This window comes from Lycium ferocissimum, chromosome 7 (genome assembly GCF_029784015.1).
Source record: "Lycium ferocissimum isolate CSIRO_LF1 chromosome 7, AGI_CSIRO_Lferr_CH_V1, whole genome shotgun sequence".
NCBI classification, from domain to species: Eukaryota; Viridiplantae; Streptophyta; class Magnoliopsida; order Solanales; family Solanaceae; genus Lycium; species Lycium ferocissimum.
The window spans coordinates 57,949,235-57,971,401 of record NC_081348.1 but is presented as its reverse complement, the minus strand read 5'-3'; the positions used below and the strand labels follow the sequence as shown (position 1 = coordinate 57,971,401).

Sequence of the window (22,167 nt, the reverse complement as noted above, 5' to 3'; positions counted from 1 at the left end):
AATAAGAGGTGAATTCAGATATAGTCAGGCTCCAATGTGAATCTAGGCGACATCAAAATTTTTTCTTGACAATTCGAACTCACAACTTTCAAACCGGAGATGGATATCATCTGAGCAGCCCCTCTTGTTCCTGACACTGGGTGCAAACAAACGAAAAAAAAAAGTTTCTTCGTCCAATATTAAATTTAACTAATGAATACGCACCAGAGCAGTGAATGATTAAATATTGATCAGAGGGTAAATAAATGCCTGCTCCACCTTGAGAAAGTGTTTATCGTCCTCTCTTCCTTTCCCGTTAAAAAAAAAATTACCGTAAATATCATCAAGGAAAAAATTACTATAAAAATCATTCTAGAAAAATTCCGTTAAAGTTATTAATCAAATCAAAATAGCTTTTAAGTCAAAAAAAATAAATTAAGATTAAACAACTTTTTAATTTTAATTTATTTTAATCACTTTTTAACTTAATTTAAGTTATTTTTTATTTTTATCAAATACGACCAACTTATAAACCACTCCAAACGCCTCTATTTCTATTTTCCAGTTCCCATCATCTCTTTTACACAACCGGTTGGGCGCATATGAAATTCCAAATTTGTCCTCAACCATGCCGGCTTCAGCCTCATCAACACCACACAACCGCCACGAAGATCTAATCCAACGGCTCAGCTCTTCCTGTTCATCCACCTCTTCAAAACTCAAATCCTTACGTGACCTCAAAAACCAAATAATCGGTAACCGTACAAAGAAACTCCGTTTCCTCAAACTCAACGCCGTTCCTTCCGTTACCTCAATACTCTCTTCTTCTTCCGCGTGTCGTAACGGCGATGACGTGGTGGTCAATGATTCGTTGATTGTTGAATCGGCTGCTGCTATTGGTAGCTTTGCGTGTGGTTTTGATGACGGCGTTAAAGCCGTACTTGACGCTGGTGCTTTTAACATTCTTTTGACCCTCATTTCGCATCCTAATCATAAGGTATTTTCACATCTTTTACACAACAAATTTCATTTACACACCTGAACACATAATAAAATATTTTTATGAGACACTTAATGGTTCAGATTTCGAAAAAACTTTTGCGCGTATTCTCAAGGACATGATAAAATGTGCATATAATTAAAGGAGGTGATATATTTTAACTGTTTAACTTATTTATGTAATGGACACTTGAGATGCACAAAAGTTTTTCTTCAAATTTGAACCGAAAGTGTAACGTTTTATTATATGTTAAGGTGTTGAATTGTAATAAGCTTTAGTTTGAGTATCTAAATGAAATTTGCTGATAAGTTTTAGGAGCTGTCTATGTATTAAGACTTTGTTTTTTTTTTCTTCTGTTTTTGCTCCATTATAAAGAAAATTATAGTTGTATAATTTATGTTGAAATTATTTAAAAATTTATACTTGCTTAATTCTTCTGTTTGTCTGCTATATCTGTGCTCAGAATAGGTAAAACAAGGCTGTTTTAGTGTAATTATTATTCGTAGTACCAGTTTTATCCTTATTTCAGACTTTCAGATTTTTTGGCGTTTACGTAAAAAGGGCAGCCCGGTCCACTAAGCTCCCGCTATGCGTGGGGTCCGGGGAAGGCCCGGACCACAAGGGTCTATTGTATGCAGCCTTAACCTTACATTTCTGCAAGAGGTTGTTTCCATGGCTCGAACCTGTGACCTCCTGGTTTCATGGATGTAATTAAAGCAAATTATAGTTGTATAATTAATGCCAACATTTATGTTGAAATTATTAAAAAATTTATACTTGCGTAATTCTTCTGTTTGTATGCTATCTCTGCGCTCAGAATAGGTAAAACAAGGCCGTTTTAGTGTAATTATTGTTCCTAGTACCAGTTATATCCTAATTTCAGAGTTTTCAGATTTTTTTGGCGTTTACGTAATAAAAGCAAATTATAGTTGTATAACTTATGTTTAAATTATATACTTGCTTAATTCTTCTGTTTGTTTACTATCTCTGTGCTCAGAGTAGGTGAAAAGGCTGTTTTAGTTGTAATTATTGTTCGTAGTACCGGTTATATCCTGATTTCAGATTTTTTTGGTGTTTACGTAATTAAAGCAAGTTAAAGTTGTATAATTTATGTCAACATTTGTGTTTAATTATTTAAAAATTTGTACTTGCTTAATTCTTCTGTTTGTCTTCTATCTCTGTGCTTAGAATAGGTAAAAAAAGGTTTTTAATGTAACTATTAGTTCATAGTTGATAGTACCAGTTATATCCTAATTTCAATTTTTCAGATTTTTTTGACGTTTAACGGTTTAAGTAATTAAAGGAAATTATAGTTGTATAATTTATGGTTAAATCATTTAAAAATTTATACTTGCTTACTTATTCTGTTTCTCTGCTATCTACGTGCTGATAATAGGTAAAAAGGCGGTTCACGTGTAATTATTATAGTTCATAGTACCAGTTATATCCTAATTTAAAAATTTAAGATTTTTTTCGGTGTTTACATATAATTTAAAGCAAATTATACTTGGCAAGGAGTTTTAAGTTACTTAATTAACATACATATATTATGTTATTGATGGTGGAAGAAAAACACTTAAGTAATGTTTTTAAGGCTAGTTTAATAGGGAAAACATTTCATCCAAATTAATTTCTGGAATTGCAGTCTCCGTTTCAATCACAAGTTTATATTTACCTTCTACCAGTGAAGAAAAATGGTTACCTGTTTCACCATTAATTGATATAGATTGACTAGCCTGTTGAACTTTCTTTAGTACCTTCCAAATATGTTTAAGTTTCTTGAACTCATGTACTTTTTAGAATTGTGATGTTAATTTGTTCTAATAACTTATCATTTCTTAAGAAAGTTGTTCTAATGGCAAACTTTTATTCCAGATCCATAGGCTGTTGTTTTTTCTATGCTTGAAAACTAAGTAAAGGAAGGGAAAATAGAACAATTGAAAATGAAGGAGAAAACTGTTTCCTTTTGTTTTTTCTTTTGGTGGTTGTCAGAAACAAGTAAGAAAAGAAAATTTGTTTGACCTTTCTTTTTCTTTCTAAATTTGAGAGCCCGACGTGAAAAATGTTCCACCATTCTTGTCGAGTCAATCTTTCTAGAGAAGACTTGAAAAGGATTTCCCGAGCATGGTTGAGATCAGAATGCCAAATCTACATTCTTGGGAAACGAATCTCCCATGTTCACACTGCGCCAGAGTCCAAGAGAATCAGAAATTTCAAATGTTTCCTTATTTTTTCTTCCTTTTGGTAATACTAGTATGATATTTATAAACAAAGACTCAGAGACAATATTAACGGAATTGCTGTCCGTATGTAGAGAAGGTGGATAGCTACACGCTTGTAATCTACTCAATTTATGACACAATTGATGTTCTTGTATATCTTCTGAATATTTTTTGAACTACTCCTTTGGCAATTGAAGAATTTTACTTTATCAAAAAGTTGATAACATTTCTATCTGGAAACATTTCTTCCAAAATATTTTCAAGCAAAGCAAGATAAAAATAGGAGCTAGTGGGCGAAAAAAGTGGGAGAGTGAAGGTTAGTGGGTTGTAAAAGTTGAAGTATTTGTTGACTCTTCATAACTGGGGAATTTTGGTCCTTAAGATAAACATCTGTAACAAGTGATTTCCTTAATTTTTAGGAGCTGAACAGAAATTTATGATTGCACAAGGTAAAAATTTGATACTTTACCCAATCAAAAGAAGTTGCAACAAAAAACTTGGTACTTTATATTTTTTCTTCTTTTCTTGAATTTAGATTACCTAGGTAGGAAATCAATTTGCAATAAGTTGAAGTAATTTTGGGGAGAGCAAATCGACTAGGTATTGTACTTCTCTGTAGATGATCACGAGGCCGGATCTTTTGACTGATATGTCCAAAATCATTAGTTAGGAGTATATCTCATTATTGTTGTCTCTGATTATTTAACTGTGATTTAATGCAGGTAATCGGTGCAGCTGCTCGTTCCCTTAAGTTCATCTATCAATCGAAATTAGCCCCAAGGTATGATTTTCTGCAGGGGAATAATATGGAGTTTATCCAGTCTCTACTGAATAGTGAAAATGAGAATGTGACTGGACTTGGTGCAAGTATCATTACACATTCTTGCCGGACAAGTATGGAACAGAAGGCATTAAGCGATGCTGGAATTATTAAAAAACTCACTTGTATGCTTGGAGGATCTGTATCTCAAAAAGATGCTAGTTTAGAGTCTCTAGCCACTATCCTGAAGGGAAATCCAGATGGCATATCAAAGTTCATGGAACCTGAAAATGGAGGAGCGTTGGGTACTGTTACTGAGTTGACCAAGGATAAAAATGCCCGGACAAGATTGCTTGCTTGCATATGCTTGATTGTCATAAAGAACTCTGCTCCTTCTTGCCTTCAAGATTTACGAAGCAAAACAAAATTGATACTAATACTACTTGAGCTTCTTGAGGATGATCAAGTTGGAGATGAGGCTCCTTTTGCCTTATCTAGTTTAATTGCAGAAAAAGAGGATTTGCAAGTATTAGCATTTGACGCAAATGTTATCAATAAACTTGTCAACCACCTGCGGAAAGGTCCATTACTGCCGAGACGTTTGGAGGGAATACTTATTGCATTGGGTAACATGTGTTCGAGACTGGAACGCTGCAGGGATCGGCTTTTGTCATTAGAGGTCAGTTGCTTTACCATGTATAAACACTTCTGTTGTGTTTATTCTCATTGTGTGGCTGTTAGGCTGCAAGGAAAACAATTTAATTCCGGTATCTGCACTTGGACCTCGTTTCCAACTTCATAGGTAAAGAAAGTAATGGAGGGTAATCCATTGGTGCATCTGAACACCATACAGACTGGATTATATTAGAATTTGTTTAGATTAACAATTATTGTTCTTAAAGTTCCTAAGTTTAGTCAAAGCTTTAAATGCTAATCGTGGTAGATTCAATTGTAATGAATATGTTAATTCTATCTCTCACAAAAGCAAGTGCATAACTTACATTTTATCCTTTTTTTACTTGGAGCTTCAATTGAATCAAATATTAGTTGGATCCTGGTTGTTTCTGCTCCTTTCGAATCATTGAACTTGAATTGAAGTGTGGGATAGATTGAGCTCAAATTGTATGCGAGAATTCAATTTTAACTCGGTTAAAATTATATGGTAGGTTTGAGCTTGGCTCATAAGCTTGCCAGATCCTCCATTCGTTAGTCTTATATAAAGCTATGTTTCTTGGACTCTCCAAAAATGCTGCCACATCCGTGTCGGATCCTCCAAAATGCACGTACTTTTGGAGGATCTGACATGCACCCATCGACATTTTTGGGATAGTTATTGAGCGCCTTTGGCGAGAGGCGAGGCAAGGCGTGGCTGCTGCGCCTTTCATGGCCATGGCGAGCAGACCTTCAAAAGGCGCGCCAATGGCGAGAAAGGCGAGGATGGCGCCATGGCGAGGCGAGAATAAATGGCGAGGCGAGCAGCTAGGGTTTAAAAAAAAAACAATTAAAAAAAAGTGGAGGACTTAAATGAAGTGGAGGACTAAATAAAAATAGCAGCTAGGGTTTTTTGTTTGCCTCCTCCTCTCTTCTCCTTCAAGGTTTCAGGTATGTCTCTTTCTCCTCCTTCTTTTTCTTCAGTTCTTCTTTCTTCTTCTTTCTTCCTCCTGTATTTTTGACTTCTGCTGCTTCATCTGTTCTTCTTCTTTTTTTCTGGCGACAACTGCCCTATTTCCGGCCACCTCTGGTTTTTTTTTTTTTTTTGACTGATTCTATTCTCTTCTTCGTTTTCTGGTTTTTCTCCTCTGTTTTTTTACCCTCAGTTTTTTTCACCTCTGTTAATTGCTCTGTTTTTTTTCTCCTCTGTTTCTTCCTCTGTTTTTTTTTTTTCCTCTGTTTGGACCAGTGAGGCATTGGTTGTTTTGCTCCTATTTTTTCTGTTCAATAATTGTTTAAATTTTGTTACACAGTTATAAACAGTAGGTTCAAATTCAATGGAATCGTCGGACGCTAGCAAAAAAGGCATAGGTTGGAATTATGGTGCCAAAGGCCCAACAAATGAGTCATTGACTCATTCAAGTTCTAGACTTTTAGTATCTACTATCTACTTTTAATTTTTGAATTGAAATATTTGCTAATATGTTATTGCTAGTGAGATTTTGATTATTTACATATGCAATTAAATATTTTAATTTTTTGGTATTTACCCATCGTCGCATTTTTGAAGGCAGGCCCTTGTCGCCTTAAGTCGCCGCGCGCCGTCCAAAACACTGCGTAGGTATAAAGTATTCCTTGTAAATGGCTAAAGATAAATGATGATCCTAGTTTTGGTACAAGGGAGGAAAATGAATGAAGAAGTGTTTTGTGATGCAAAAACCGCAAAGAAGCAACCGGGACTTGAAGCGAGAACACACCTCATCAAAGTGAAGCACATATTTTAACAAATAACTAACGAATCACCGGAACACACAAAATAAGTATTCATGCCATTAAATAACGACTTTCTTGACTCACAAGTCGAGTAAACATCATCTATGGATAGAGTCATGAAAAACAACGGTCACTAATATATTTATTGTAAAAGGAGGTCGAAAACAAATAAATGCTCAAAACCAATGTTTTTAAAACTTAAAAGCGAAAAGTGCAAATAAGTGACAAAGTTAGTGGGCTTGAAGCAAAGAGCGAGAAGTGAAGTGCACAGCTATAAAGCATCAAATGCATACAATAAAAAACTAGTTGCAATGTAAACAACTAATTTTAGCATCTTATTTACAATAATGTCGATATCAATAGAATTCTTCAAAGTTGAGATTCAAAGAAACGACTGATTCTCGTTGGAATCACTTTGTGTAGCATTGTTTGAAGCACAAACTTCTCTAAAGTGCATTGTTTCACTTTGAAGCGATAACCCCTTGCTTCGCCACTTGCTATTGCTTTTAATAACGCTGCTCAAAATTCAAGTCATAACACAACAAACAAAATAGGAATGCAATCCTCTTCCTCTTCAATATTGATAAAATAATATCCATCAACCTCCTAAAATTGGTCTCATCGTTTTCACCATTTCATCTTCTTTATCTACCAGTCCTTCTCTTTTTTTGAGCTTGGAGTTTCACCCAAACCATACAAGTCTTTATCAACTTCACCTCAAGTCAAAGCATAACTTTGTCAACAAGTACTGGACTGGAATCCGCTAGTATACACACATGGTGGAGAACTAGTCTGTGCTGATGACACATGCACAGGATGTGTCCAAATGAATTCAGTTGAGGATTACTAGAGATTTTGTAATAAAAAAAGTAGCAGACACACATTTGGAGAACCTTGCAATGCTTTAACAGACAGAACACTTAGAAGATGTTTGATACTTTGCTTAGTTGTGTTTAATTGAGGCATGCTCTTCTACTAGTGTGTCATAAATGAGTCTGAAGGCCTTTCTGTTTGTGAATCTTTGAGTGCTGTGGAGGCCATGCACCTAATTTTTGATATTTACATCTTCTGTATGCAGGCTATGAAGTTTGTAACTGATGCCTTGAGTCACGATAGTGGTGAAGTGCGTGCTGCAGCATGTATTTGTTTGAAAAATGTTTCTCGCTCAGTCAAGGTTCGTGATGTTCATAATAGTCTAAGTTAATTCTTAATGTTGGCTATTCATGCAATGACCCTGGCTGACAATCTACTTTGCAGAATCTTAGTGCAGGTCTATTTATGAATGAGAGCATTGTTGTTCCCTTGGTTCGGCTTTTATTTGATGACATTACCTTTGTCCAGGTAATTGTTCCTTTTATTTTTTTTTGGTTGGTGCTCTTCTATGAATCTGTTTTGCAACTTTGGTACCATAGCTGATGCAATACTGCTGGCTTTCATGCCCTTAATGTTGTTGAGCATTATCCTCATAGAAGTTGTGTTGAGTGGTTTAAACTCGTATATTTGTGTTAGGCTGCGCTGGGCATTGGTGCACTGGTAAACTGAAGCATAGGAGATTCTGACCTTTTGACAGCAATTTCAATTATGCTAATACTGTTGGTTTTAGTGACTAATAGGTTATACTAATTAGTTGGGATAAGGTTTAGTAATTGATGTCTTGTGTTCGCCAAGAGTTCTTTTTAGTTTGGTTAGATATTTGCATGTTGGTATAGGGTTTAGCGTGAGATTTAAATAATATCTAGTTTTACTAGAACCCCTAATTTGTCCTGAGTATTGGAATTAAACTACCCAAATGGAGCGAAATGAAGATAAAAAGGTTTTTATAGTTTTGGCCCCAGCTAGTTTGGGACTGAAGTGTGTGTATATTGTAGTATTAGAACATTAACACCCCATCCTGTGAGCCTTGCTTGCAGTGTTGGAAGGTAAGAGGCAAAATAGTTTTGCTTCCTCTTTTTTAATCCAGTTAACATAGGGATGTTACATGTGAGCAAGACGCAAGAAACCCAGAGTTAGTTCAAGATGTTCTCACGGGCACCATGACAACACATTTAGAAGTGGTGTTTGAAGCAATTAAGTTAGAAATTTGCCATTGGCTACGCTGACGTGTTCTCGTTAAAATTTTGTTGAGAGTTGTCAATTGTAATCATTTATGCTTTAGAGAATCCAAAAGGCATGTTAACTGAGATTATTGTAAGATGTTATATAGAGGCAACTTTTTCATTGTTTTTGTTTCAACTGGTTCAAATAGATACTGCATCTAATGACTTGAAAATATCTGTTGCACTAGTGGTCCTAATTTTCTTAGGTTGAGTGGTGGAGGATTTCATAATATGCTCCTTATCCTCTACTACCAGGTTTCCGCCCTTGATGCCATCAGCAACATAGTGGTTGATTTCTTGGCGCATAAGACACTGTTTATGCAACGTGGAGGTGTGAAGCAGCTCGTTCAGCTTTCAAAGTCAATGGATTCAACTATTAGGTTAAAAGCCGTGTGTGCTTTAAGGAACCTAACATTCCTTGTGAACGACAAGTGTAAAGAGGAAATTCTATCAGAGCTCACAGAGTTGACACTAAGAAGCCTGATTTGTGGTAATTTCTGATATTATATGTTACCTGGAATGTAATGGTTGTACAGAGATATGTCCATTAGAGGTTAACACTTTTCTGCTACAGATCCCGAGGCTTGTGTTCAAGAGCAAGCTTTAGCTATGGTTCGTAATCTTGTTGATGGGCCTCTAGATTCTATCCAGCATGTCTTTACTGAGGACGCTCTTCTGCTGCGTGCTGTTGGACGGCAACTGCAAAGTGCTACAAAAGCCGAAGTCTTTATTCAGGTAAAGCCTTGTTCGTTTGTACATTGTGGATGTTTTAGTCCTAAAATGTATTCTTAACGGTTAGAAGTACAACAGGTCCTAATCAGCCTTCTGAGACTCTTGTGGTCATTCTGTCGGATTTTCGTGATTGTTTAAGCTGATGATGAACTGTAAGGATTTGATTAATATGTTAATACTTGGTTAGGCTGATATTAAGTATGTATCTGGTTGTGATTGTGATACTGGCAAAATTGTCTGCTCCTTGTGTACTATAAAATGAAATAGCTATCAGTAGAGGTGGTCCAGATGGAGGTGATATCTGTAAGGTGGTTAAACATAAGTTATGCAGAAATTAGTACATGAATAAAGTGTCTCTTCACTAAACGACCCCTATGTGATGATATCTATTTGTGGTGTACATGCATGTCAAATATTTATTGCCTTAACAGGCGAAGAATTTAAGATAATCATGCTGCTGAAAAATCAGTTCAAGTGCAGATCTGTGTTTGCTGGAGAAATTGTGGAATCATGGATGAACCGACTTTGAAATTAGCAGTAATTACATCAAATTATAGATTAAGGTTGATTTGGCTTTCATGCACCTTGGCATGTATCTCTTGATTCGATGTTACTGCTGACACTTCCTCTTTGGCTGAATAGATGTGACAATATATGATACATCTAGACAAGTGATAATGTGGAAACTAATCACAAAAAATAGAAATAAATTGCTTATTTTGTGCATGAGAATGAACTTCACAGATTTAGTGCTTTCTTCTTGAAAGAAGATGATTAGACATTTCAAGCAACAAATATTTTATTGCTTAACTTTTGCTAGTTTTCTTTTTCGATAAGCTCCATTTCTAATTTTCTTTATCAGTAGATTACATAATGATACTTCGAGAATAGTGTCCAAGTAATTATGGGTATTGAATATCTGTTTTCTCTCTCGCTAGGCTATGTACGTCTTTACCAATGTTGCATCTGGAAATGAGGTGCACAAGGAAGCCATTATGCAAGAGCTCTTTCCACCATCAGCTAATGATTCTGAATCAATTATGTTCAAGTTTTTACATAGTGATGATAGCCGGTTGCGTACAGCAGCAGTTTGGGCTCTAGTAAACCTTACTTTTCCAAGCAGTTCTGGTGCATTTGGCCGAGTGATGAAACTTCGGAATGCCGGCATAGTTTCCCAGTTGAAAAATATGGTCAATGATCCTTGCCTTGATGTAAAGGTCAATGCAACTATTTGGATTAAATTATGTTCAGATTATTTCTTTGCTTGTCAATTAAAACTTTGTTCGATCCCTTTGTGCAGCTTAGAGTGAGGACAGCGCTGGGGCAATCAATGACTTCTGGTGATGGTTCTACATGACTATTATATTTTTATCCTTAATTCAGTGGTTGGTGGGAGATTCTGGTGCAGAATGGTGCTTGGGCTTCAACTTGTTTTGTATAATGCCATGTCTGCAACCTTTGGGACCAAGGAGAACATGGTATGCATTCATCAAGGTCTATGATGACTTAATTTTTGATTTCTCAAGTCGTAGGAACATCACTATAACTCAATTAATACGGATAGATTTCTGATTTGTCATAACAATTAGTGCTATACATACTTCACGGGGCTCTATAGTTGTGTAAATCATGTGATTGAAACTTCTAGAAAACCTCTCCTTTGTTCAATAGTAAGAGGAAGTTATGAACGGTTTCAAATGTATTAGATGAGGTTTAATCAAGAATTCTAAGGTAAGTGTGAAAAGATGCTGGTCTTGGCATGGCAGCTTGTGATTATTAGTAATATCAGAATCGTTATAAATAATAAATCCTTATTTTTGACCCATCTATCTTGGTCAAGTTGTGACTAATTGGCAGACTTTAGTTGTTTAAAAGTTATCATATTTTCTTTATTGAAAATCTAAGTAAAGAAGAAGACCAAGTCATATACTTCGTATGCCCCTGCTTAAATAAAATCAATACATTGTCTAACCCAAAAACGTTAATGCAACCGTTGATTAAAGCATCAATTTCACATATAGCATTTCAGATATGCGAGAAGTAGTAGGCCTTGCGTGTAATTTTCTTAAATCTCTCTTCATAAGGGGCTCTAATCCAATTGAGTGTTACGGAGAAGCTCATTGACTAAAGTTTATTGCTTCCCATATCAAAACTCACCACCTCATTCTGGGTGGAATTGTTGGGTCTAGGTTTCGTGAATGAGGTTGAAGAAGATGGGGTGTTTATGGTAAGTGGATGTGAAAAATCTGGTGGTTTGGTGGGTGGGATGAAACCGAGGTGAGTGCAGAGGTAGTCAGAGACAAGAAATAAGTCGGGAGGCTAGGTAGAATGCTCTTTAAAATTATTTTACCTCCCTTTTTGGGGTTATTCCTCTTCTAATCAGACAATCTTTCCTCAAACTTTTCTGCGATGGATCTCACATATTAATGTTGTGTACATCTCTTGCTGGAATCAACTCACTGTTCTTCAGACTAATTTGAGTCAAGAAACAATTTGGAATAATATACGCATCTCCTTTTAAGTGTTGCAGCCGTGTCGTCATCAGAGGATATTAATGTATCACTGACTTCAAAAGATATTACCCGTACTCCCGTTCATTAAATAGAGAATTTGGATGGTTCAAATAAAAGAATTCATCCGAGTTCTCCATCTCTCACCAAAACCCATATTTTCCACGACGAAATCTAGGTAAGACCAATTTACATGGTCACAAAGTTTTTTAGCTCCTATTAGCGTTAAATACCATGTTTGTCTTCCAATTGACAGTAAAATCATTGGCTGTCAGGGATGAATTGAGTTCACCACTCACAGATGCATTCTGATTCTGGAAAATCACCGGGTGCAGCACTTTTTTATTCAATTTTTGGGGATTTTGGCAAGAGCTTTGTATACATTTTTCGCTAAGGTTTGAGATTAGTGATATACAGAAACCTCGTCTTTTTTGTCATCGATAAGTTCTCTCTCAGTGCCCTCCTTTCTTCTTTGGCAAAGTTGTGAAGAAGCATTTAAACTCTTCTCAAATCTCTCTTGATCATGAAAAAGTTTATCACTAGTGCAATACCAATTTTGCCTCACTCAACATTCCTAGAAGAAAGCCATGTTAAATCCATCAATACCAGTCCATAGTCGTCCTTGAAATTTGAGTTAGAAACAGAAAAAAAAAAAAAAAAAAAAAAGAGAGAGGGGGGTGGGGAGGGGGATGGCAGAGTTCTCAAGGGTCGCAAATAGGCACTTTTGATCCCCAGTATTAGAAAATAGCCACTGTAACTCCTGTATACTATCATGGAGTTCCAAAAACATGGCTGAAAAGTGGCCAGCTGGCGGTATTTCCTCTGAAGGCTTAAAGGACCCGCACGCCCCGTTTTCTCTTTTCTTTGGTGTAAAGGGGTTGGGTTTGCGGGATGGTGCAGGAGATTGCGCTATTTGTTTATTTGTAAGGTTAAACTGTGAAAGTCGAACATCTTTTTGTTTGCCCTTTCTAAGTTATAAAATGACTCACAACTATTGCAGACGGGCATTTGTGGAATGAACAGAAAGTAAGACTTAGAAGTGCAGGTTCAATAACTAATGTCCTGAATAAGCATCTAGAAGTGTGAGCAACTTTGAGACTGCCACTTACCATAATTTCCTTCATAATTCACTCAAGGAGGTAATAAACTGTTTGATTTCATCTCTCACCTTGTTTAAAAATAAGCTTATGCCAAACTTACAGAAAATTTTACAAATTGTCTTTTTCAGTTTCGCATTGCCTATGGGGTCATCTACCTCCCTCCCATCTCCCCTCTTGACCAGGAAGATGTTGATGAAGTCCCTACTCCCTAGTATCATTTTTGTGTTATATTTTCTTGTGTTTAGTAGTCACGAAAAGGGGAGGAACCCATGACTGACGACGCTCCATGGTCCTTTTCCCATATGTGATTCCTTATTTGTTGTGCAATCGTTTAATGTTTTTAATCAATTATTCTTTGTGTAATCTTTAGATTCAATCTACCAGAAAGTGACCAAAGATGGGCCAAGTTTGCTTATGCTTCAACCCCACTTCTTCTTGCAGGTTTAAGCTTTTACCCCAGCATTTTTTTCAAATTCAAGGCTTTTTCTTTGGAGGTGCTTGGCTTATGCTTGTGTGGCCTAGCCGGTCGTATTCAACTGCATCGTTCTGTGCCCCAGCCACAATTTTGTATATTTTTGCCCTAGTGTAATATTTTCTTTGATTGGTGCACCTGTTATTATGTATTCCCCCCTTATAAGCCCATTCTTTCCCCACTATTGTGGGGTGTTGGGAGGGGGATAATCAATTAGAAGGCATTATCGTCCCTAGTCTCTCTTCACCTTTTCTTTTTTCTTGAGGGGTTTGGTTTTTGTACTTAGGTAAAGATAAAATACCTGCCACCAGTCCATTTTTAACCTGTTTTGCTGAGTAACTTTTCGTCCCTCATCTCTGTTAATATCTATTTACTGCCCACTGGTCCATACTTTATCCGAATGTAGGAGAATAGTTTCTTTGACTTACCAATAACACAAGGTAAGGGCGAATATGTCTTGGAATCCTCTGTTGACTTGAAAATTGGATTCGATTTCCCATTTTTTTTTCTTCGCTTGTGTGGGGTACCAAGGACAATGGTTTTTGAAAATTGACTTGCATTAGCATTTAGCCCTAAACTTTTTCATTGATTGAAGAATTGACCTCAACTACTCTCTTTGCTGAATATTCCGCGAAAGATGAGTGTAAGTCGATAGTGACTGGTTGATGTGGCTATTCTGTATTGCTTTTTACTCAGCATCTCTTATAGGTGAACTGAAATCTTCTGTGTGAAGGATGAAGAAAATGCGAAACTGTGGATTTGCACCAGTAACCTCTTTTAGGCCTGTTGTTTGAACATAACCAGCGTTTGCAGATTATTTAGAATCCAGTCAAATGTGGAAATTTTCTCTGCTGCTTCTTTCGCATGTGGGCTTTGAAATGCTTTATTGAGTTGACGGTTTATCTGAAAGTCTCTCTACCTCCAAAGGAATTTATAATGTTATAGGCCATTCCACCTTTCGAGATGGATATTCGCAGCTTTAGAAACGTATTTACTAAATCATCTCATCACCACAAACTCTTAGGTGAGATTTGCCTCCTGCAATAAATTGATGACCCTCAATTCTAATTCCAGTCCAAATTTTCTCGAGACTTAGAGCCCGTTTGGATTGGCTTATAAACAAAAATGCGCCCCGTTTGCGAACATTATGTTCGAAAAAAATAAGTTGCAGTAATTCAACTTAATCAGTCAATTATTTTTTCATTTTTGTTCGCCAGCCAAACCTATTGCCAACTTATAAGCCAATCCAAACGGGCTCTAATCAGATTCATTTCCTATTGCTGCGTTCTTAACCTCTGAACAAATGCTGCAGCAGCATATATTATGTATCTAATAGCAGAATATAATTACTGGTATTTGTTGGTTCTTATTCCATAAGCTTTTAAAAGAGGACTTTTAGCCATTTGGACGTGATTTGGTCAAGATCTAAAGAGAAAAAAGAGTATTTGAAGTTGAAGTTGAAAGTGGGTACTATTTTGAAGGAATGCAGATATTAACCTATTTTGAAGAATGCAGATATTAACTCATACTGGTATACCTTTTTAAAAATTACTTTCACTAGAAATAAATCTCTAATAAAAAACTGTCATATCTTTGATCTAATCTTAAGAGAGAAAAACTGCAAAAGAAACTACAAATGCTGCAATGTATTCAGCATTAAACAAGTCATCATTTTCCTGTATATCGCTTAGGATGACGGTATATTTCGAGTCCGAAGCAAACCATTTCATTTACTTACATACTTGGGTAATTAAGATACATGATCCTAAGACCAATATTACAGGCATATGTGATAATCTAAAAGAGTTGAACTTGAACCCAAGTGTTATGGAGCAACTAGTGTTGTTTCTAAAATATCGTCACTTGGCGCTTTCTGAGATTCAAGAACCATATTTGCAGATTCATTGACAGATTGTCCGTTGACATAGTGTTGACGGCAAACAGGCATGTACATATCAGCACCTCCTATAAAGCTCAGTTTCTGTTTCACTAGTCTTTCTAAAGGTGAAAAATGCCTTTCTGCTACACAGTTCACATCTTGCAGTCAACTTTGTCACAGTATCAGCAAGTGGAATTATGTCAAGCACTGAACCAAAACTCTTCCTGCAAGCAAGCACATCAAGTGTTAGTAGCTAGTTTTCTAAATTTAATTTTTGTACATATTTAGTGAATTTCTTAGTACAAAGACATGCTCTAGCCGCACCCTGAGCTGGTAAAGAGTAGTAGGATTAGAAAGCTCCAAGTTCACAAGTTACAAATGGAATTGCAATGGCCAATGGAGTATGTGTTGATTTCAAAAATAGTTTTCAATAGTTCAAGGAATACCTCAAGTAATCACCATCTAGGCCTGCAACAATTACAATCTTCCCATCAAGATCAGCAGCATTGCAGCAGAACTCATAAAGGTCCCCAAAGAACTGAGCTTCATCGATGCCAATCACATCCACCTATCAAGAAATGGAGTTACTAGGATATAGAAACACACTCACAGCCAGAAAGTGCTAACAAAAGTTAAAAGTGAATTGCAGAATTCATTTTGCCTACTAAGAAGTTCTTTTCTGACTACTGCCCTGTCAATCTTAAAAAGCCAAACTTTAGTTGGACCCTCAATTGTAATTCAAGTCTCTCTTCTGTCTTGCCTTCTCATCATATTCTATATTTACAATGTTTAGCCGTCGTTCTGCCTTCTAAACAAATCACATATATCCCATAGTTGCATAATAGAGAACAACGTCTTAATGGCAATAGTGTTTAGTATCCATTATTACCATAAAAGATGATACTTTTCGAGACATTCCCTATGTTTTCTCATGGTTTAAACAGGAAAAACACCATTTGAAATTCACACTACAACCACTTTTTTTGGCATCAAGTTCTCTAATTTTAACAATGTGGCACTCGTAAGAAATTTCACAAAGCCACCAACTACCAAGCCTTAATCCAGTTGTTAACTGAGTCTGATAGAAGTGAGGAGACACCAGATATCTCAAATTCCCATCAAAATATGAAGTTTGTATCCAATTTTAATGTTAATATATTACCCCAATAAATATTTGCTAAAAGAGTGCTCATTTTCACCAACTAGCGGTGTAAATATTATGAATTTCATAATATATAGTTAGCACTCGGTCAAAATAGAATTATCATCTGAGTTCAACACTGCAAAACTCAAAGCTCAGAACTTTATTGAGGCAAACTAGTACAAAGATGGTTGCTTTTAGGAATACAAATCTAGAAGTTCTCAAGAAAAGGGGCAAATTTGGCAGCCCGGTGCGCAAAGCATCCCGCGTTAGCAGGGCCTGAGAAGGGGCGAACCCTTCCTCTAACATGCCAAGAATAGAGACAAAATCTTAACATGTCAGTATAAGAGTTTGTTGAGGTAAACTAGGAATCAAGAACTGGATTAATACCTTTTCATATGCATCTACTCCAAATCTGTGTTTGAAAGATGAAAGGTTAGGCAATGACCAACATGGGTATTTTGTCCCATCATGTGTCACCACTGCATCTACAGCATATCTTGTGTCTTTGCTTGACTTTATCATCACCACATTTCTGCTTACACAATTAAAAAATCAAACTAACTGCCTAAAAATAAAACTAAGCAATTCACCACAGAAATTTCTAATAACAGTACCACCATTTAATAGTGATCAACCTCAATTTCATCAAATCCATTAAACCCCAGATTACTTCTCAGTCATATAGCAAGGCCCTTGTTTCCAATTTAAAGTCAATAAATTCAAAGTGGGTGTTTCTGATCTATTAAAAATTTACATTTTTCAGTTTTTTTTTTTTTTTCATAATTCAGCATATTGGACACGCACATTCGCACCTCGCACATACATGGAAATTTTCAAAACTATACGGCCCAACATAAATATTACGCCATGTAGCCCAATATACAATATTATACGCACAACATTTTATCTAGGGAAAAGCATTATACATAGTGTATCAAACTGTGAATAAAGATGTATAAAAGGTATTTATACATAAATATGGGCTAAACCAGGTAACAAACCCAAAATATGGGCTAAGTGGCGTAAATATTTTCTCCCAGTAGACATAAAGCGTAATTTTCCCCATTTTGATCTATTATAAAACAGAATAAAAAAAAAATGAATTGAGAAGTCCAAGTTGTTTTGAGATAACTAAATTTTGTTTTCAGAAGTGGATAGATTTTCTTCAACTCCAATACCAATTAAGATATAGTAATAAAAAAAGTGTCCACAAAACAATACTAGTAGTACCTGGCATCATTGGATTCCAAATTAACACGGCGAAGAAGGGCAGTAGTTTTACCAGCAAACATAGGACCAACAATAACATGTATTTCACCAAAACTCTTCTTGGTGGTGCTTACACAAATTGATGACAAGCTCATACTGCAAAAATGGGTTGTTGTGATGTGACAACATGGATGGCTTGGCTTATATAGGGAACATAATTAATTGATATGGGCCATGTGAAAGTTTTGAAAATTAGAGTTTTTGAATTTTGGGAGGGAAATAAAAACATACAATCTTGGAGGGAAAGCCATTCACAAGCTTGTTGATGAAGATAAAGTGGAAATATTTTTCCCCCCCTTTTTTGGCTCTTTGTTTGGTTTGGATATACTACTTACCGGTACTCTCTCTGTCTCAATTTATATGTCATCGTTCAACTTTCGATAGTCAAATATTTTAATTTTGACAATCTAGACATGAAATTTTTTAGTTTTTTTTTTGAAATAAAATATACATATTTCGAAACTACATAAGCAGTACTATAAGTCACAATAATTGACAATTTAAAATTTTAACAGCAATATAAAAAAATAATGGTCAAAGAAAAATTTCTTTAACTTTTAAAATGTGAAAGTTGCCTCATAAATTGGGACGGAGAGAGTAGTACTTTTTTGTTTAAACGGTGTGTATATAATATAGGTAAATTAGCCTTTTTAGTTCCTCAAATATGAACAAGTTTTTATTTTTGTCCTTTTAATTTAGTTAAGCATATTTAATTTTCAATTAATTGATATGTGCACTTTTTATCCTTCAAATTGTGAATCTTCACAAATTTAACGAATTATTAAGTGGTAAACCATTGAATTATCTATGTGTTAAATTAATTGTACTGTTAAAATCCATATTTGCATGTAGTATAATTCTAAGAAAATTGTCTAAATATCACATCTTATATATATAATGGGACCAAATTATAAATTACTAATTGAAGGTTAAATATACTTAGTCAAATATTACAAAGATCAAAAATATAATTTATCAATTATTGAGGGACTAAAAGTGCAATTATCTCATAAAATAAAGAAAATGGTGAATATTATCCTTGAACACATTAATGTTAGGCGTCATGCATACCCCTGTTGCTACTAAAAAAAGATCCTAATATTGCCCTTATTTACTAAACAATTCATTCCTAACCTTTAATCCTTGTCTGATGAGGGCAATTAGCATACAACTTTGATATATGTCCACCACATATGGCAACTAATTAAACCTCTCCCCCTTCATCAGACCCCTTCCCCCTTTTAATCTGGGCTTTGGATCACCTACAGTACATGAACGTCCAGTAATTATTAACGGGGTAGATTAAGGCCATGTGTTCACCCAAATTTTAGAAGGCCAGAATTATTTCCTCTACATTTTACATTTTCCTGCTCAATGTTCAACAGAAAAGCATGGATAATACACATCAGATACTTGCTTTGTTCACTGAATAACACTTTTAACTTCTCTATTGATGAACATGTGGTCTTAATCTAGAACCCTATTAATAATTAGTGGAGGCGATCCAGACTTATTAATGTGTTTTTTTTTTCCACCAAAATTGCCCCAGTATTCGTATCGATCCCAATTAAATTTGAATTCCTACCGTGAATCGTGCCCTACCAAAAATTTTCTATTCTAGAGCTCAAACTCGATACCTGATTAAGAGAGGAATAGCCCCAACGCGCTGTACCACATTCTTTAGTGGTGACCCATTAATTTGTTACCTCCCACAATCCATTATTAGTTTAAATCAATTCAAACCCAATCCCTTTCCATTTTTAAGATTATATTATCATCCCATTGCTCACTTATTTTTCTTTTAAGACCTTATTTCTCAAATTTTGTCTCCCCATATGAGACATAAACAAATATCCATAACTTACGATATAAATTTAATCAACACTACAAGGATATGTAGATGCTCAAACAAATTTAAGGACAAGTCAAAGTGTCAAAATATTCAATCAATAGAATAAAAGAGAAAGTCCAATCCGCTCATTTAACACCCACATTTCACATAAATGTTATACGGAATTTATAATGCTTCAATTATTTATACGATGATAGTATTAATAAAGGCATTGTTACATCACGTCAAATTGTAATATAGTGAATAATAATACCTGGGATATTGATATATAGGAATTTATATATTTCGGCTCATTGTTCAAGGAAATGAAGTGATAAATGAAAATGTTACACATAGAACCAAAATCGGATGGTTGAAACAAAGAGTGCTATAGTGATCTTAGATGAGTAGAAATATGCCTACCAAAGTTAGAGGTAATTTATAGATAGAACAACTATAAGACCAACAATACTATATAGGAGAGAATATTAGGCTGCTAAAGTTCAACACATCCGTAAGATAATGTCACAGAGATGCAGATGCTAAAATTGATATATGATCCAACAAGAGTAAATAAGATTAAAATGATCACATTCATAAAAAGGTTCGTGTAGCACACACCGAGGATAAAATAACAGAAGATCGCTTGAGATGGTTAGGTCATATCATGTGACGATCTCCAGATGCATCGGTCCATAGATGTGAAATCAAGGTAAATAAAGGTGTTAAAAGAGGACAAGAGAGCCAAGATCACATGAAAGGAAGTTTTCCTGAAGAACCCACAATCTCTAGTGAACCATGAGGACTAACGAAAGATCGAGCAAAATAAAAGAGAAAAAAAATATATAGCGACAACCTATAGTTGAGAATGTATATGTTTTAGTCTTTTAGACATGTTAACACTTTAATTTACCGTAGGTCCTATGCGTTCTAGGAATAATTTAACCTTTGAGATATTTATATGTTTAGCAAATATAGAGAATCTTATATCTTTTATTTGTATTTGCTTAGTATTGGCATGAGATGAGTTTTGTTGGAGTAACATGGTTGATGCGAATTCATATAACTGGTCCCAACTTATTTGCGACAGAGGTGTGTTGTTATTGCTCCGGTGTTACGCTGATATGTAAGAATATATTTATTTATTTTTAGATACTTTTGTCCTTATATTGCTAATATTTATATTCTTATTTCACATACTATCCCATCTAAATAACTCATAGTTTCACGCATAATTAACTTAATGCATGTATTGTATAATAAAAATATCACTAACCAAACACTACATAAAATTATGCGGCATCTTATATTGCTAACCCTACATTGTATTATGAGGGGATTGTTTTTCCTAATTTCTCTAATAAAATATCATTATTTGTACTAAAAAGTATTCTTCTTGTCCGTCCCATCAAATTAACGACCGCATTAATGCAGCATATAAATATCATGAGGATGGTAAACAATACCAAACTATATTATATTAATCTATCTAATGTGAATGGTGTTGTGATATTGATTATATCTATTGTGCTTCAACAGTTTGATTTAATGAGATTTAATTTTAGGGCATTTATACATCACAAAGTACACGGGGGACTATAGTACACAGGTGCCTAATAGAAAATTTTGCTCGATGATGAGCTAAATTGACTTTAAATTGTCACATCTTATGTAATTGTTGTAAGATTGCACGGTATTATTAACATGAACAATCATAGGTAGATTTATTAGTATTCAGAATTTATTTACATTATTTACATGTCAAAGATTGATTTCAAAACAAACTCACAGGTAAAAAATATTGTATATCAAAAAGTAGCGGATTAATTTAAAGTCGTGGGGCCTTCACATTTTTTAGCATAAAGTTATCACCAATCACATAGTATAAGTGTAGAATTATTTGAACACGATAGTAAAAAGTTAATGTGAAAACTATAATTAATATTACCATCACAAAGAAGACTTTTATTCACAAATGTGTACAATTGTGCTTGACGATTCAAAATAATATAAATAATAACGTCATTGCTTACTTTTGAATATCACATTCGACGTAGCAAACTAGTAAATAACTACTTTAGAAATTCATGGTTTGATGGTGTTATAAAAATCATTTGTCATGTAGTTCATGAATAAGCTTGTGCAACATGTGCATTTTGCCATTTTTCGAGATCTATTTAAATTTTTTAAGAAGGGTAATTTGAAATTTTCTGGAGACTGAATTTTCTCTTCTTTGATACAGTGAATTAGATAAAAGGAAACAGGAAGAGTAAAAATGCTTAAACAAAAATTCAGCGAAAAAGTCGATACCAAAATAAAAAAATAAAATAAATATATATAGGATCAAGAAATTGGGGTAAATAATTCGCTAGTGAAAAGAAATGTAGAAAGAAAATCTAGAAGCACCTAGCATTTAATCAAAGCACCCAGTCAAGCTATCGTTTTCTCGGTGCTGCTAATTGCTTATAGCCATTTTAGTAATATTTTCTATTTTTACGGGTTAATGTTATTTATGATACATCCGTTAGTAGTACTAGGAACCATCCTAAGGGGGACTCGTTACTGAGTCATTACAAAAGGGCAGAACCTCAGAAGCATGAGAGTTAGCTATACGTTTAGGCTTTAGTGCTTTAAGACCTATGTTCTATATATCTATATATATTTCATGTCGGGGTCAATGGATGCTCGAACACCCATAACATTGTATGTAGACCCTGTTTGCAATAATATTTTAATATGTAGAAAATAT

The 22,167-nt window shown here is 35.0% G+C and overlaps 2 protein-coding genes across 4 annotated transcripts; one reads left to right on the top strand and one right to left on the bottom strand.

Annotated features, from left to right (window-relative positions):
- The first annotated feature begins 529 nt into the window (after positions 1 to 529).
- LOC132065757 (uncharacterized) lies at positions 530 to 13,634 on the top strand. 3 transcript variants are annotated; one of them, XM_059459284.1, is made up of 9 exons: positions 530 to 976; positions 3,924 to 4,640; positions 7,464 to 7,559; positions 7,643 to 7,726; positions 8,737 to 8,971; positions 9,056 to 9,216; positions 10,152 to 10,424; positions 10,514 to 10,691; positions 13,265 to 13,634. In XM_059459284.1, exons 1-8 carry the CDS (start codon positions 608 to 610, stop codon positions 10,568 to 10,570), a joined length of 1,992 nt encoding a protein of 663 aa, XP_059315267.1. In that variant the 5' UTR covers positions 530 to 607; the 3' UTR covers positions 10,571 to 10,691; positions 13,265 to 13,634. The 3 variants fall into 3 exon arrangements, with proteins under 3 accessions (XP_059315267.1, XP_059315265.1, XP_059315268.1); XM_059459282.1 differs by having other exon boundaries at positions 10,152 to 10,430; XM_059459285.1 differs by lacking the exons at positions 10,514 to 10,691; positions 13,265 to 13,634 and adding an exon at positions 9,292 to 9,365 and having other exon boundaries at positions 10,152 to 10,287.
- Positions 13,635 to 14,942: 1,308 nt separating this feature from the next.
- Positions 14,943 to 17,826, bottom strand: LOC132065756 (thymidine kinase-like). The gene is given in 5 exon segments (XM_059459281.1): positions 14,943 to 15,264; positions 15,266 to 15,398; positions 15,621 to 15,742; positions 16,706 to 16,850; positions 17,549 to 17,826. Coding segments are annotated over 5 exon segments (678 nt in total). The 5' UTR covers positions 17,683 to 17,826; the 3' UTR covers positions 14,943 to 15,120.
- Between the last annotated feature and the right edge of the window lie 4,341 nt (positions 17,827 to 22,167).

Coding starts and splice junctions, on each gene's coding strand:
- LOC132065757 (XM_059459282.1), top strand. CDS start 608: ATGCCGGCTTCAGCCTCATCAACACCACACAACCGCCACGAAGATCTA. Junction 977..3,923: donor TTTCGCATCCTAATCATAAG/GTATTTTCACAT, acceptor GATTTAATGCAG/GTAATCGGTGCAGCTGCTCG. Junction 8,972..9,055: donor ACTAAGAAGCCTGATTTGTG/GTAATTTCTGAT, acceptor TTTCTGCTACAG/ATCCCGAGGCTTGTGTTCAA.